Genomic DNA, 15,744 nt, shown 5'->3' with positions numbered 1-15,744 from the left:
GAATTTATGGCTTATATTTTGTTTAGTTTGTTTATTTTGTTTGCTTATTTCAACACTAGGAAATATTGATTTGGATTGTGTCAACATTTCTCAAGAGAACCCCCAACTCTTACACTGCCAAGGCAACTTCCTGGCAGCCATCTGAGGGTGGGGGTAATTTTTCTTCTGGTTTACCCTTTCCTTCAGAATGCCGGTAGCTCTTTGGAGGCCCAGCTTGAAGTGGGAAGGGTTTCCTATTGAACCCTCTCCCTTGGGTGGGCTTTGGTCTGTGATTATCTGCTTGATACCATGTTGCCCTGAAAATGGAAATTCAAGATCTGCAGGTGCCCTTAGGCCATATGTGGCTTTGGTGCTTCTTTTACCTGTCTTATGTTCCTAATTTCTCTTAGATTTTGCCCTGGCAGATCCCTAATACTTTATCAACTGTTCAATGCTTTTAATGTTTTTTGTTGTTGTTATTGTTCGCCCATATTTTATCCTATCTGTATAGTTTCTTCCCCCCGCTCCAGGGAGAGGTTGGTTCAAACAGGAAAGGCTATAGCCTACATAGGATATTTACAGAAATGTTTTTAAATCTTTCAATCCTTGGCAGGTATTTATTGAATATGTGGCAGAAGGTTTAATTTTACTGTTGCAGCTCATTCTCCCATGCAGTGAGAATGTTGTCATCAATGGGTATCACAGGTGTTCTGGAGCCTGGGTTTAAACTGTTACATTTGCTGGGGTAGGACTCTACTCATAGATTCAAAAACTAGTTTCTTTGTCAGGATCATTTTACTTTTATTTTTTTGACATGAAAACGTTAAAGAACTGTTCCTGATTAAGGAAAATTATTTCCTTTATTCATGCGGATTATGAAAGTTCAACAATTCAGAAATGGTGAAATAGAAAGTTCCCTCCAAAAGAACTGTTATTAGACAGTATGGTGGGCAAATATTTCTAGACTTTTTGAGTTATACATGGATGTTTATATAATAGGTTTTCTTATTTCCATTGTATTAGTTTATTTAACCAGTATCTTATAAGCATTTGTATTCTATAAGTAGTGCTGTAATGAACATCCTTATACATACTTCTTAACTTATGCATTTTTCCCAGGTAAATCCCCTAATGGTGATTCCCAAGTCAGAATATAATCATTTAAAAATGTCATCACATAAATTTCTAGAAGGTTATTAGCAGTTTGAGAGTACCAATTTTTTCACACCCTGCTAATACTGAATTTTATCATTGTAACCTTTGCATAAAGAAAAATGCCTTGTTTTAACTTATTATTGTTATTATTGTTCATTAGTTATATATATTTGTTCATTAGTTATATATATTAAACATATGTTTAATGGCCTTTTGGATTTCTCTTTTAATGCTTGTTCAGGTCCTTTGCATATGTCTCTTTTGAAATACTTGTGTGTTTTGGTTTTTGTTTTACTGATAGGTAAAGCATTATTTATTAAGATTTAATAAATTATTTATATTATTTGTTATATTATAAATATTTTTGCTTGTTTGTAATCTTGTCTTTTAACTTTATGTTGACTTTTACCATTCAGATGTAAAAAAATTGAAGTAGTTAAATTTATCAGTGTTTTTCCTTTATGACTTATGGGATTTGTCTTATTCTTAGATGTTCCCATGCGGTGTATTCCTATATGGGGTGTGTGTGTGTGTGTCTGTGTGTGTGTGTGTGTGTGTGTGTGTGTGTGTATGTGTATGTGTATATATATGTAATTTTTTTTTTGAGACAGGGTCTTGCTGTGTTGCCCAGGCTGGAGTGCAGTGGTGTGATCTTGGCTCACTGCAGACTCTGCCTCCTGGATTCAAGTGATTCTGATGCCTCAGCTTCCCAAGTAGCTGGGACTACAGGCATGTGCCACCATGCCCAGCTAATTTTTGTATTTTTAGTAGAGACAGGGTTTTGCCACATTGGCCAGGCTGGTCTTAAACTCCTGACCTCAAGTGATTTGCCCATCGTGGCCTCCCAAAGTGCTGGGATTACAGGCATGAGCCACTGTGCCCCGCCCATGGTTTATATTTTTAATGTCATGTTTAAAAAGTCCTTTACCACTAGAAAATTCTAAAAGCATTTGTTTATTTTTTCTTCTTGTAATTTTTTATATGTGATAAAAGGTAGGAATCTACTTTTCCCTTTTTTTCTAATATCTGCACAAATGTCCTACCATCTTTTTAATAAGTTCCCGCTAATACAAAATGCACATTAATCACAACTTATATATCTATATTATATAGATCTGTTTCTGAATTCTGTATTCTGTGCCACTGGTCAATCTGTCTGCTTCTGTATCTGTATGATACTGTTTTAGTTAATGTAACATTGTAGTATGTTTTGATATCTGGTCAAGTTTCCCTGATACTTTTTCTGAAAAATTATGTGGCTGATTATGATTATTTTTTTAAGTGAACCTTAGAATTTATTGTGAAATTCTACAAAAACAACTGCCCAAGAAAGCATGAGAGAGAACTTGGATGACCACTATACCACCATAAGACTATCCCTTGGAAGAGAAAAAGGCAAAACACAAAATTAAAAACATTAAACTTGGGTTTTAGAGAAATTTGATGTTTGTAGAATCTGAACCCAGGAACATGATATTACCATTTAATTTAGATCATCTTTTATATTCATCTGTGAAGCTGTATAGTTTTTCTTCATAGGTGTTCTGCATGTTTCTTAAGTTTGCTTTCAAGTATTTTACAGATTTTTGTTTGCTACTTTGAATCTGCTTTTCCTTCTTTTATATGCTCTGATTAAAATCAGTTGGGGAAGCTGTCGATTTTAGTGTATTTATTTTGTATTTGGCCATCTTACTGAACTCCTTTTAATTGTTATAGTAGTTTTTCCATTGATTTGCTTGGTTTCCTTTGTGAATGGTTATATCATCCAAAAATGACACTAAAAATCTTTAATTTCTAGTATTTTTACGTCTTTTTTTCTTTTTTATATTGGCTAAAACTTTCATAATAACGTTTAATATGAGAATATGTTACTTTTGTCTTGTTTTCTAGCTTTAATGAAAGCGTCTCCAGTCTTAGCACCATTAATTATGATATTTTAATTTTTGAAAAACATACTTTTCATTGCATTAAAAGTGGATAATTCCAGTCTTTTTTTTTTTTTTTTTTTTTTTTTGAGATAGAGTTGCGCTCTGTTACCCAGGCTGGAGTGCAGTGGCGCAATCTGGGCTCACTGCAACTTCCGCCTCCTGGGTTTAAGCGATTCTTCTGCCTTAGCCTCCTGAGTATCTTGGATTACAGGTGCCCACCACCATGCCTGGCTAATTTTTGTATTTTTAGTCAGGCTGGTCTTGAACTCCTGACCTCAAGTGATCCGCCTGCCTTGGCCTCCCAAAGTACTGGGATTACAGGCATGAGCCATTGTGCCTTGCCAATTCCAGTCTTTTAAGAGTTGCCTAACAGTGTGCGTATCCTTTTTGGTATCCAACAGGAAGAATCTTAATTTATCCCTCCCTAAAGTTAATGTAATGAATTACATTAGTAGATTTGCTAATGTTGAATCATTTTTAGGTTTCTGGAGTAAGTTATGCGTAATTGTGGTGTATTATCCTTTTAGTATACTGTGGAACTTGTTTTGCTTGCATTTATTTTAGATTTTTGCATCTAAATATAGTACAGTGAGAATAGAATTGAGAGTGAAATAAGCTTCACCTATAAAGTCACGGGACAGGCCACGCACGGTGGCTCATGCCTGTAATCCCAGCACTTTGGGAGGCCGTGGAGGGCAGATCACCTGAGGTCAGGAGTTCGAGACCAGCCTGGCCAACATGGTGAAACCCTGTCTCTACTAAAAATACAAAAAAATTAGCCAGGCATGGTGGCAGGCACCTGTAATCCCAGCTACTTGGGAGGCTGAGACAGGAGAATCGCTTGAACCCAGGAGGCAGAGGTTGCATGCAATGAGAGCAGAGACTCCATTGCACTCCAGCCTGGGCAACAAGAATGAAACTCCATCTCAGAAAAAAAAAAGAAAAAAGAAAAAAAAGTCGTGGGACAGTGTCTTAATTTTCATTTACCTACAGGATAGAAATAATATTTCCTGTGTAGGGTTGAGGGCATTATGAAGTTGATTTGTAGAATTCTACAAAGTAATGTGTGAATTCAGACTCTCATAAATATAGAACCATTAAAATATAATGTCAAAGAATTTGAGTAAGATAGTCACATTGTTAGGTAGGTTATAATACAATGATAATGTTGGTATGCTCTCCATAATTATTTTTAGAGAGGCCTTTTTAAAGAAACAATTCATCTTATATTTGATAACTGTTTTTAACCCGTTGCATGTTTGGGCAGTATCAGATTATCTTTCTCATGTCATTTGTGTGTTTCTTTACTGTTTTCCAGCGACGAGTAGAACAGCCCCTCTATGGTTTAGATGGCAGTGCTGCAAAGGAGGCAACGGAGGAGCAGTCTGCTCTGCCAACCCTCATGTCAGTGATGCTAGCAAAACCTCGTCTTGACACAGAGCAGCTGGCACAAAGGGGAGCTGGCCTCTGCTTCACTTTTGTTTCAGTGAGTACAAAGCCTAAGTTAATTCAGATCCTTTCCATTGCCCTAGCGCTCCTTGATGAAATTGGATTAATTATTTTGGTAGAGAGATAAGGACATTTCTGATACTTTTTTTTTTTTAAATGTGATCTCTCCTTATCATCATTCCCAAACATGTCTAATTCTACATCACTTCTAAATATATTGTGTTTTTCCCAGTCTCCCTTGGTTCAAGCTCCTGAGGGAGACTGCTTTGTCAAAGCCTGAACCCATAATGGGAAGGAAGGAAAGCATAATCTTAGACTGACAAAGAAGAAAATACAGATCAAATTCCATTAGTAACCAAGATATAATTAAAAATAGACTCTCCAAGTTCCAGCCATCATCTATGTAAGTTAATATTCAAGTCAGTACAGTTTTAGTATGTAGGCAGGCATTCTCACAGCAAGGTTACTGGTCATTTACCCCGTGTAGTATTTGGGCGATGTACACACTTGCTTTCTCACCCTTCAGAGTGTTGGTACACTTATCTTTCTCAGGAATATTTGGCTACCTGTTTGCTCCTTTCAGCTTACTTCTTTCTCTATCTTTGAAGAACAAGAATTTGAGTATTATGAAAGTTTGACCTCGTTTCATAAGGCGCTATGAGTGCAATTTGAACCAAATGTTACTTTTCCTGGTTTCTGGGCCCTACCGGGTCACCTGTTTTTTGCCAAGGGTGCCAGAGTAACAGAAAGCCCTGTCACCCTATTCCTATTCCACTTTCAGGGGCATCTTTCAGAACTAAGTCACCACTCATCCAAATTTTGTCCCTCTTACTGGTTCATTTTTGTCCAGTTATAATCTAAGTTTCCTGTTTATTTGCCCTATGGTATCTATTAAGTCTTCAATCCACACTCCACCAACTGTGTTCAAAAAGATGCTGAAAAAAGAAAAGGAAATAGAAATAATAAAACAGTTAACCAGATAGGAAACCATTGTGCATGATATGGAATGTTTTCTCATAGTTATGATAGCTTTACCTTAAGAAAGAGATACAATGCTCCTTGAATAACGTCATTTCATTCAACATGGTTTCGTGATAGTGTTAATTAGACACTGTGAGCTGACGCCACTGTCTGTGTGGAGTTTGCATGTTTTCCCCATGTCTGTGTGGGTTTTCTTAGGGCACTCTGGTTTCCTCCCGTATCCCAGAGATGTGTGCATTAGGTTCATTGGTGTGTCTACGGAGTCCCAGTCTGAGTGAGTGTGGGTGTGTGTGTGCAACAGAATGGCTTCCTGTCCAGGTCTGGTTTCTGCTTGCACCCTGAGCTGCCTGGGATAGGCTCTGGCTATTCACCACTCTGTACTGGAATAAACAGATAAATCATTATCTTACTTGGGGAGCCGCTGTGGCTCAGGCTGGTTGCCCTGGCACTCAGGGAGGCGAGGCTACACGTTCGAGGCTAACCTGGCCAATATTGATTAAAAAAAATCATTATCTTACTTGTTTTTATTAATCTTACTTAAATGTATGTAGAGCCCACTTTTATTTCAGTGTTTAATGTTAGAAGTGTTTTGATCTTTAATCATCAAAGGAATGGGGAAACTTCTTGTGTGAAGACAGTATAGTCCTATCCCCAGGTAACAAAGGAAATATACGTACTTTAAAAATGGGAGAATTGACCTATATAATATTGTGAGAGGGACTGACAGCAGTATGGAATAGTTTCTTTGAGAATGCAGTATGCTATAGTATTGTTCTAAAGAATGTACGTGTGTCATTCACACATTTCAAGATTGTTAATGTTTATCATACACTTACGTTTGTTAAATATTTGTTTTTTTTTTTTTTTTTTTTTTTTTTTTTTTTTTTTAAAGACGGAGTCTGGTTCTGTCGCCCAGGCTGGAGTGCAGTGGTGTGATCTCGGCTCACTGCAAGCTCTGCCTCCCGGGTTCACGCCATTCTCCTGCCTCAGCCTCCCGAGTAGCTGGGACTACAGGCACCCACCACCATGCCCGGCTAATTTTTTGTATTTTTATTAGAGATGGGGTTTCACCATGTTAGCCAGGATGGTCTCGATCTCCTGACCTCATGATCTGCCCACCTCGGCCTCCCAAAGTGCTGGGATTACAGGCGTGAGCCACCGCACCCAGCCTTTGTTAAATCTTTATCTTGGATCTTACTTTTCCAGGAAAAACCTTGGATAATTAGGGAGTTATTTGTCTTTTGGTCATTTTTAAGGCAATTAAATGACCTCTTTTTCACTTGAGAGGAGTTCCCTTTGTTTACTCCACAAATACGTACTGAGTGCCCACCGTGTATTGAGCACATAGTTAAATACACAAGATTTGGTCAGCAAGAACTTGTTCTCCTTTTCATCTTCTGTAAAAAGTATGGTTATGCAGGCTTGTGGTGGATGCACGTGAAGGACTCAGTCCTATCAGCTGACGCAGTCTGCTATCAGAGGAGTAGCAGATGCTGTAGCCACGTTGTTCTCATGTGGAAAGAGGTGGCAGAGACGAGTAACAAAATGATCATGTATGAAGAAGGAACATGGAAACAGTATGAAAACCAAAAGTCTAAATGCTCTGGTACAGTTTGTTTCTCTTTGCTTCTCAGCAGTACCAGCCAGCATATAAGCTTAGTAGTATAAGGAAAGAAAATAGTAAAAGGGTTAGTATTAATATACAACAAGTGTAAATCAGCAAAGGAAAGCAGATTCCTAGAAAAGTAGGCAAAGACTGTTTTTGAAAAGAAAGCAAGTGGCTAATAACATGAAATAACGCTCAATTTTGGCCATAGAGAAGTACAAAATAAAACAAGATAACATTCTTGACCTAGCAAATTGGCAAGGATTAATAAATTTGATAGTTCTGGTGTAGGTGATGGTTTAGAGATACATTCAGTTTTATTCTGTCTATAAATTGTTGAAGTCATGTGGACAACTTGGTAATGTATCTCAATGTTAAGTTTACATATCCTTGGGTCCAGAAATTCCATTCCCATAAAATTACACAAAGATATTTATTGAGGTATTGTTTATCGTTGCAAAAAATCTGGAAGCAGTTTCCCCTCCAGTATTTCAGAGGATATGACCTTCGCATCAGAACTCATCTGACTTAATTCATTAGCGACTGTTGATCACTTCTTTCTTCTCTAAGCATACAGTCTTCACTCGGCTTCCATTCGATTTTTCTCACATCCTCTATCTCTGAACATTAGAGTGTTCCAGGGCTCTGTCTTCAGACTCATTTATCTACCTTCATTTTCTTCTTAACCTCCCTCTCTCTTTTTTTTTTTTCCAATTGAGACGGGGTCTCACTCTGTTGCCCAGGCTGGAGTGCAGTGGTGCAATCTCAGCTCACTCCAACCTCCATCTCCTGGGCTCAAGCGATTTCCCCACCTCAGCCTCTCAAGTAGCTGGGAGTACAGGCGTCTGCTACCATGCCTGGATGATTTTTGTTTTTAGTAGAGACAGAGTTTTGCCATGTTGTCCAGGCTGGTCTCAAACTCCTGACCTCAAGTGATCCTCCCGCCTCGGCCTCCCCAAAGTTCTGGGATTACAGACAGGAGCCACCACACCCAGCCTTCTTAATCTCATCTAGTTCCTTTGTTATTAAAACTTAACTCCTATGTGCAGAGGACTTCCAAGTTTATGTGTCTAGCCCAGAGCTCTGCCCTGAATTTCAGGCCTATGTCAGTTGCCTCCAGTCATTTCCTTTTTATGTCTAACAAACGTATCAAATATAACATGTTCAAAACTGAACTCTTCCTTCTGTTCCCCACCTGAAACTCATTTCTCCTACAGCGACCTTTCTCCTCCTCCTCCTCCTCCTCCTTCTCCTCCTCTTCCTCCTCTTCTTCTACTTTCTTCTTTCTCCTTTCTTCTTTCTTTCTTTTTTTTTTTTTAAATATTGACAGGGTATTAGTGTGTTACCTAGGCTGTTCTCGAACACCTGAACTCAAGTAATCCTCCCACTTTGGCCTCCCAAAGTGCTGGGATTTTAGGTGTGGGCCACCATGTCTGACCTCCACAGCCTTCTACATCTCAATAACTGTCAACTTTTCTCCTTCTAATTGTTACAGCTAAAATCCTTGGAGTCATTCTTGTCTTTCTCTTCTTTTTATATTACATGCCAAATCTAAATCTATCAGTAAAGTTTATTGATTTTACCTTCAAAATATGTTCAGAATTTTTTTTTTTTTTTTTTTTTTTGTTTGAGACAGAGCCTTGCTTTGTTACCCAGGCTGGAGTGCAGTGGTGCAATCTGGGCTCACTGCAACTTCCACCTCCCAGGTTCAAGCTGGTTCTCCTGCCTCAGCCTCCCAAGTAACTGGGATTACAGGCGCATACCACCATACCCAGCTGATTTTTGTATTTTTAGTAGAGATGGGGTTTCACCATGTTGGCCAGGCTGATCTTGAACTCCTAACCTCAGGTGATCCACCCACCTTGGCCTCCCAAAGTGCTGAGATTACAGGCATGAGCCACTGTATCCGGCCTATGTTCAGAATTTTACCACTTCTAATTCTCTTTACTACTGCCACTCCAACTTAAACCATTGTCTCCCACTGAGATAACTGGACCCATCGCTTTGACCTTTGTTTTCTTTTAATCTGTTCTTAACAAAGCAGAGTGATTGTGTTGAAACATAAGTCCAGTCATGCCACTCCCCTGTTGAAAAGTCCTTAAAGTGGCCCTGCATGGTTTGTTTTCCTCCACCCTGACATGTCTTACTACTATCTCCCTTTCTTATCAGATTCCATGCACACTAGCCACCTTGTTTTCTCAAATACTCTCTCTCAGTGATGCCCTCACCTCGTGGCCTTTGTGTTGGCTGTTGCCTTTGCCCTAACATTCTTCACCCATATATCATCATGCCCCGCTCTCTCAGTTCCCTCTGGTTTCTGCTTATATTTACCCTATTAGGCCTACCCTGGCCACACTATAAAATAGCAACATCTCCCCACCCACCCCACCTGTTATTGAGCTCCTAGGCCTTGCATTGTTTTTCTCCTTAGTCTGCACCAGCTGAAGTACTATGATGGACTTTTGTCTGACTTCCCCCCACTGGAATGTAAGCTTCATCAGATCAAGGACTTTGCTTTGTTCACTTATGTATCCCCAATGCCCAGAACGGGACCTGCTCTAATAGGCACTCAGTGTAATTATATGTTGCATGAGTTAGTAAAAGCATTCTTTATAGAAGGACTGGTTAAATGAATTGTAATACATTTGTACAGTGGAATGCTATCCAGCTGACAAAAGAAGTGAGGTAGCTGTATATACACCAGTGAAAGATTTCTAAATATGTGTTGATAAAAATAGCAGGTGGCAGAATATTAAGAATTTGATCTTTTAAATGTTTAAAATTATTACATAATTCTATGTTTTAACATAGGAAATTTAAGGTTTTATATTTAAGAGAGAGGTCTCACTATGTTGCCCAGGCTGGGGTACAGTGGCCATTCACAGGCGCAATCATAGCATTATAGCATACTATAGCCTTGGAACTTCTGGGTTCAAGCAATTCTCTTGCCTCAGTTTCCAGAGTAGCTGCAACTAGAGATTGCACCACTGCACTCCAACCTGAGTGACAAAGTGAGACTCAGTCTCAAAGAAAAAAAAATTAGTATTTGGACTTACAGTCTAGTGCTCATTCTATACCACCACACTGGCTCCCAGTATGAAGACTATCTGTACAAAGACAATATATATCAGGCTAGAGAATAAGATATCTGAGCTGACCTCTCACTTTTAACTTTATGACATTGCAACATACATAAAGATCCAGGAAGAAGGGAGATGTAGAGGGATTAGAAAAAGGTCATTTCCTTCTCTATTGGTGAGAATGTCGTCAGGGAAAATCATAAGCAAATAATTTCCTAAATTATAAAAATAGAACATGCACATGACCCACAAGAAATTGAGGAGATGGAGAAGAGTAAAATTCTTCCCTTGGATTTCTCAGAGAGATAACTACTGTTAACAGTTTGTGTTTTGGATTTTCTAATGATTACCATCTTAATGTCAAATAATATGTTCCTTATTTAATCTTATTTATTTATTTATTTATTTATTGGTAGAGACAGGGTCCCACTGTGTTGCCTAGGCTGGTCTTGAACCATCCTCCTGCCTTGGCCTCTCAAAGTGTGGGGATTACAGGCTTGAGCCACTGTACCTGGCCTTATTTAATCAACTTTAAGTAAGATCTATTTACTCCTCATTATGAAAGACAAATTTAACATAACTTTCACCCAGTCTTTCTTTCTTTTTCAGTTGTTTAGTTATGTTACAGTATGAGTGTTTGATATTTAGTTTGTTATTTTAACTACAATTGAGTCTTTTCTGCTTTGTAAATTATTCTAAGACTTGAAAACAAGGAACATTTACAATATTATGATTGTTTCATTGTTGGGCATTGCAAAACCAAATGATTTTACTGGACTCACTGAAAAGAAGAGAGACATTGAATTAGTTTAGATTGAAACAGTTCTAGTCGTCAAGGTCTACTGGATCTTTTTTTCCCTTAATGGCAAGTCTGTTGTTTCCTTAAAACTTGTGTCTTTTAACATTATGCAGATGTTCTTCAAAACTTGCTTTTTTAAAAAAGTAGTTTGCTTTTTTTATGCCAAAGTGTTTTAAAATACAATTCAGAAATCTTGACCTCCTATCTCTAAATAATTAAATAGGCATTTTTAAAAAACGTGTGTTAACATTTTGCTAGATAGTGAAATTAACATTATAACATATCTATTAGCATCTATAAAATAGAACTTTCCTCTCATCATCTGTGCCTGTTGCTCTACACTGACGTACAGTTCTACTAGAAAGAACAGGCTAAATGCTTAGTTCTTTCCTTTTGATTACTAATGAGGCTTTTACATTTTTTTTAACTTTTAAAGTAGGGAGTTGTTCGATAGCTGTGCCAAATGGTGACAAACAGCTTTCTCTTCTTTGATTATCATGGCTTCATGGATTTTCATGGGTGTACATCAGTAAAGAGAATCATTCTTTTTTGGTGCCAGTTGTTCACGGCTTTATCCTTTTACCAGTTGATGGACATTTAGGCTGTTTCCACTTTTGGCTATTATGAATGATGTTGCTATGAACATTCATGTATAAGACTTTGTGTAGACATACGTTTTCGTTTCTTTTGGATATATGCTGGAGAGTGAAATTGCCAGGTCATATGGTAACTGTTTTTGAGGAACTGCCAGACTCTTCCACAGCAGCTGCACCATTTTACATTCCCCACAGCAGTACATTCCAATTTCTCCATGTCCTTGCTATTGTCTCTCTTTTTCATTATAGCCATCCTAGTGGGTGTAAAGTGGCATCTCATTGTGGTTTTGATTTGCATTCCCCCAAAAACTGGTGATGTTGAGCATTTTTTCATTTGCTAATTGGGCTTTTGTGCATCTTCTTTGGAGAGATCACTATTCAAATCCTTTACCCATTTTTTAATAGTGTTGCCTTCATTGTTAAGTTCTAAGCATTCTTTATATATGCTGAATATTAGATCTTTGTCAACTATATGATTGGCAAAGGTTTTCTATTCTGTGGGTGGTCAGTTTACTTCTTGACGGTGTCCTGCGAAGCACAGAAGTTTTTAATTTTGAGAAAAGTTCAATTTATCTGTTTTTTTCTTTTGTTGCTTATGCTTTTAGTGTTGTAGCCAAGGCTTCACCTAACCTAAAGTCAAGAAAATTTACTCTTATATTTTCTTCTATGTGTTTTATACTTTTAGCTCTTATATTTAGGTCTTTTTTCCGTCTTGTGTTAATTTTTGTGTGTGGTATGAGGAAGGAGTTCCAACTTCATTTTTTTTGCATGTGTATATCCTATTGTCCCAGCACCATTTGTTGAAAATATTGTGCTTTTACCATTGAACCGTTGGCACCATTTTCAAAAATCAACTGACTTACAGCAAGGGGTTTATTTATGGACTCTGAATCCTGCTCCATCTGTATGTTTGTTATATTAGCCCATTCTCACACTGCTACAAAGAACTACCTGAGACTGGGTAATTTATGAAGAAAAGAGATTTAATTAACTCATAGTTCTACAGGCTTAACAGGAAGCATGACTGGGAGGCCTCAGGAAACTTACAATCATGGGAGAAGGTTAAGGAGAAGCAAGCACCTTCTTCTCAGGAAAGAGAGTGAGAGAGTGAAAGGGAAAGTGCCATGCACTTTTAAACCATCAGATCTCGTGAGAACTCACTCACTATCATGAGAACAGCAAGCAGGAAATATGCCCTCGTGATCCAATCAGCTCCCACCAGACCCTTCCCCTGACATATGAGGAGTACAATTCGACATGAAATTTGGGTGGGGACACAGAGCCAAACCATATCACCTGTCTTTATGCCAGGACCACACTGTCTGAATAACTGTAGCTTTGTAATAAGTCTTGAAATTGGCAAGTGCGAGCCTTCCAACTTTGTTGGGTTTCAAGACTGTATTGGCTGTTTGGGATCTGTTGCATTTCCCTATGATTTTTAAGATCAGCCTTTCAGTTTCTATGAATAAACCAGATAGGATTTGATAGCAATTCTGTTGAATCCGTAGATCAATTTGAGAAGTATTGCCTTTTTAACAGTATTAAGTCTTTCAATCCATGAACACAAAATATCTATTTAGGACCCTTTGATTTCTTTCAACAATGTTTTGCAACTTGCAATATGTAGTCCTATATTTCTTTTGTTAAAATTATTCCGAAATATTTATTCTTTTTACGCTATTGCAAATGGAATAGTTTTCTTAGTTTTATTTTCAGATTGCTCATTGCCAGAGTATAGGAATACAATTGATTTTTGTATGTTGATCTATCATGATCGGGTCTTGCCCTTTCACCTAGGCTGGAGTGCAGTGGTGCGATCTCAGCTCACTGCAACCTCCGCCTCCCAGGTTCAAGCGATTCTCCTGCCTCAGCCTCCCGAGTAGCTGGGATTATAGGCGCCTGCCACTACACCCAACTAATTTTTTGTATTTTTAGTAGAGATGGGGTTTCACCATGTTGACCAGGCTGGTCTTGAACTCCTGATCTTGTGATTCACTCACCTCAGCTTCCCAAAGTGCTGGGATTGTTTTAAAGGTTTAAGCAAGTTTTCAAACGTTAATTGTAAAGAAAATTCTGTGTGTAAACTTATTAGCTAAGGTTAAAAAGGTATCATCCAGTTTTTCTGGGACATCGTTGTCTTTCTTGTTCATGATTTTTAAGGGAAATGTGAGGTCTTTAAAAATAAATATTACATTAGCCAGGCGTGGTGGTGTGCACCTATAATCCCAGTTATTTGGGAGGCTGAGGCAGGAGAATTGCTTGAACCCAGGAGACAGAGGTTGCAGTGAGCTGAGATTGTGCCACTGCACTCCAGCCTGGGTGACAGAGCGAGAGACTGTCTCAAAAAAAAAGAGAAAAAGTAGCATGTTTACTGTATGTTTTTCAGAGGTGGTCATTTTTTTGGTTAAGAAAGTTCCTCTCTTTTTTTTTTTTTTTTTTTTAAAGACGGGGTCTCATTTTGTCACCCAGGCTGTTGGAGTGCAGTGGCCTGATTGTGGCTCACTACAGCCTCAACTGCTGGGGCCCAAGCCATCCTCCCACCTCAGCCTCACCAAATAGCTGGGACTACAGGTGCGTGCCACCATGCCCGGCTGATTTTTTGTTTGTTTGTTTGTTTGTTTTGTTTGTTTTTTGAGCAAAGTCTTCCTTTGTCACTGAGGCTGGAGTGCGGTGGCATGGATCTCGGTTCAGTGCAACCTCTGCCTCCTGGATTCAAGCAATTCTCCTGCCTCAGCCTTCTGAGTAGCTGGGATTACAGGCGCACACCACTGTGCCTGGCTAATTTTTGTATCTTTAGTAGAGACGGAGTTTCACCATGTTGGCTAGGCTGGTCTTGAACTCCTGACCTCAGGTGATCTGCCCGCCTTGGCCTCCCCGAATGCTGGGATTACAGGCATGAGCCATCACACCATGCCCTGATTTCTTTTGTAGAGACAGGGTTTTGCCATGTTGGCCAGGCTGGTCTGGAACTCCTGAGCTCAAGCTATCAGCTCGCCTTGGCCTCCCAAAGTACTATGATTATAGGCGTGAGCCACTGCACCTGGCTGAGAAAGTTCCCTATTCTGAGTTTGGTGATTGTTTTTTGTTTTTTTTTTTTTAAATAATGGAAAGGGTTTTTTATTTCAGAGAAATTTTGTTTTACTGTTTCTTTGATTATTTCATTTCCTCTGTTCTTTACTCTAGAAAGCCATTAGATAGTTTCAGGGTCTCTGTGCTATTCATGTTTCTTTTCTTTTGTGCTCCATTTAACCTTTTGTTTTATCTTCTGGGAGATTTTCTTATTTTCTTTTTTTTTTTTTTGAGACTGAGTCTCGCCCTGTCACCCAGGCTGGAGTGCAGTGGCACGATCTTGGCTCACTGCAACCTCTGCCACCCGGGTTCAAGCAATTCTCCTGCCTCAGCCTCCCAAGTAGCTGGGACTATAGGCACATACCACCACACCCAGCTAATTTTTAAAAATATTTTTAGTAGAGACGGGGTTTCACCATGTTGGCCAGGCTGGTCTCGAACTCCTGACCTCAGGTGATCCACCCGCCTCGGCCTCCCAAAGTGCTGGGATTACAGGCGTGAGACACTGCACCCGGCCTCTTCTGGGAGATTTTCTTGACATTGTCTTTTAGGTTACTGGCTGTGTATTCAGCTGTGTCCATTTTGATATTTAACCCACCTATTAAATTTTTAAACTTTGATAATCTTATTTTGTCAATTTAATTATTCATGTTCTTTACTTTTTAAATTTTTGTAGCTACAGTATCCTTTTGATCTTCTCTGAACCTATTTTATTTTTTTCATAAGACCCTTTAATACAGTTATCTAAATGCAGAGTTTCAGTTTATGAAATGAACCAAAGCAGTTTGTCATTTCATACTATAAAATATTGAAAATCAAGGGCTAAACTGATACTTTACTTTTAGAGTTGTTTATTCAATTATCTGTTTTAACTCTATGATTAGGTATTGTTTTTTCATCTTGGATTTTTCCTTTTGTGCTGTTGGGGTTGTCTTGAAAATGTATTTAGCTTAGCTGAATGAGGGATTAGAGTGATTAATATAGGTTGTTGGCATGGATTTTTTTTTTTTTCTTTTTGGTAGCATAGTCTCTTTGTTTTCCAGTTTTGCATTTCTAGATTTGCAGCATTTTTTTCTCTAACGGATCTGAGCATTGTCACAGG

At 38.6% G+C, this 15,744-nt stretch overlaps 1 protein-coding gene across 5 annotated transcripts in view; it reads left to right on the top strand.

Annotated features, from left to right (window-relative positions):
• Window positions 1-15,744, top strand: part of TLK2 (tousled like kinase 2) — a 139,492-nt gene that overhangs the window by 55,491 nt on the left and 68,257 nt on the right. For all 5 annotated transcript variants that reach the window (XM_030800546.1, XM_030800547.1, XM_030800549.1 and 2 more), the window contains one exon: window positions 4,381-4,548. In XM_030800546.1, the coding sequence (XP_030656406.1) occupies window positions 4,381-4,548 (168 nt within the window). The remainder of the gene's footprint in view (window positions 1-4,380; window positions 4,549-15,744) is intronic.

This window comes from Nomascus leucogenys, chromosome 19 (genome assembly GCF_006542625.1).
Source record: "Nomascus leucogenys isolate Asia chromosome 19, Asia_NLE_v1, whole genome shotgun sequence".
In the NCBI taxonomy this organism is placed as follows: Eukaryota; Metazoa; Chordata; class Mammalia; order Primates; family Hylobatidae; genus Nomascus; species Nomascus leucogenys.
The sequence above is the reverse complement of the archived record's forward strand: the minus strand, read 5'-3'. Positions and strand labels throughout refer to the sequence as shown.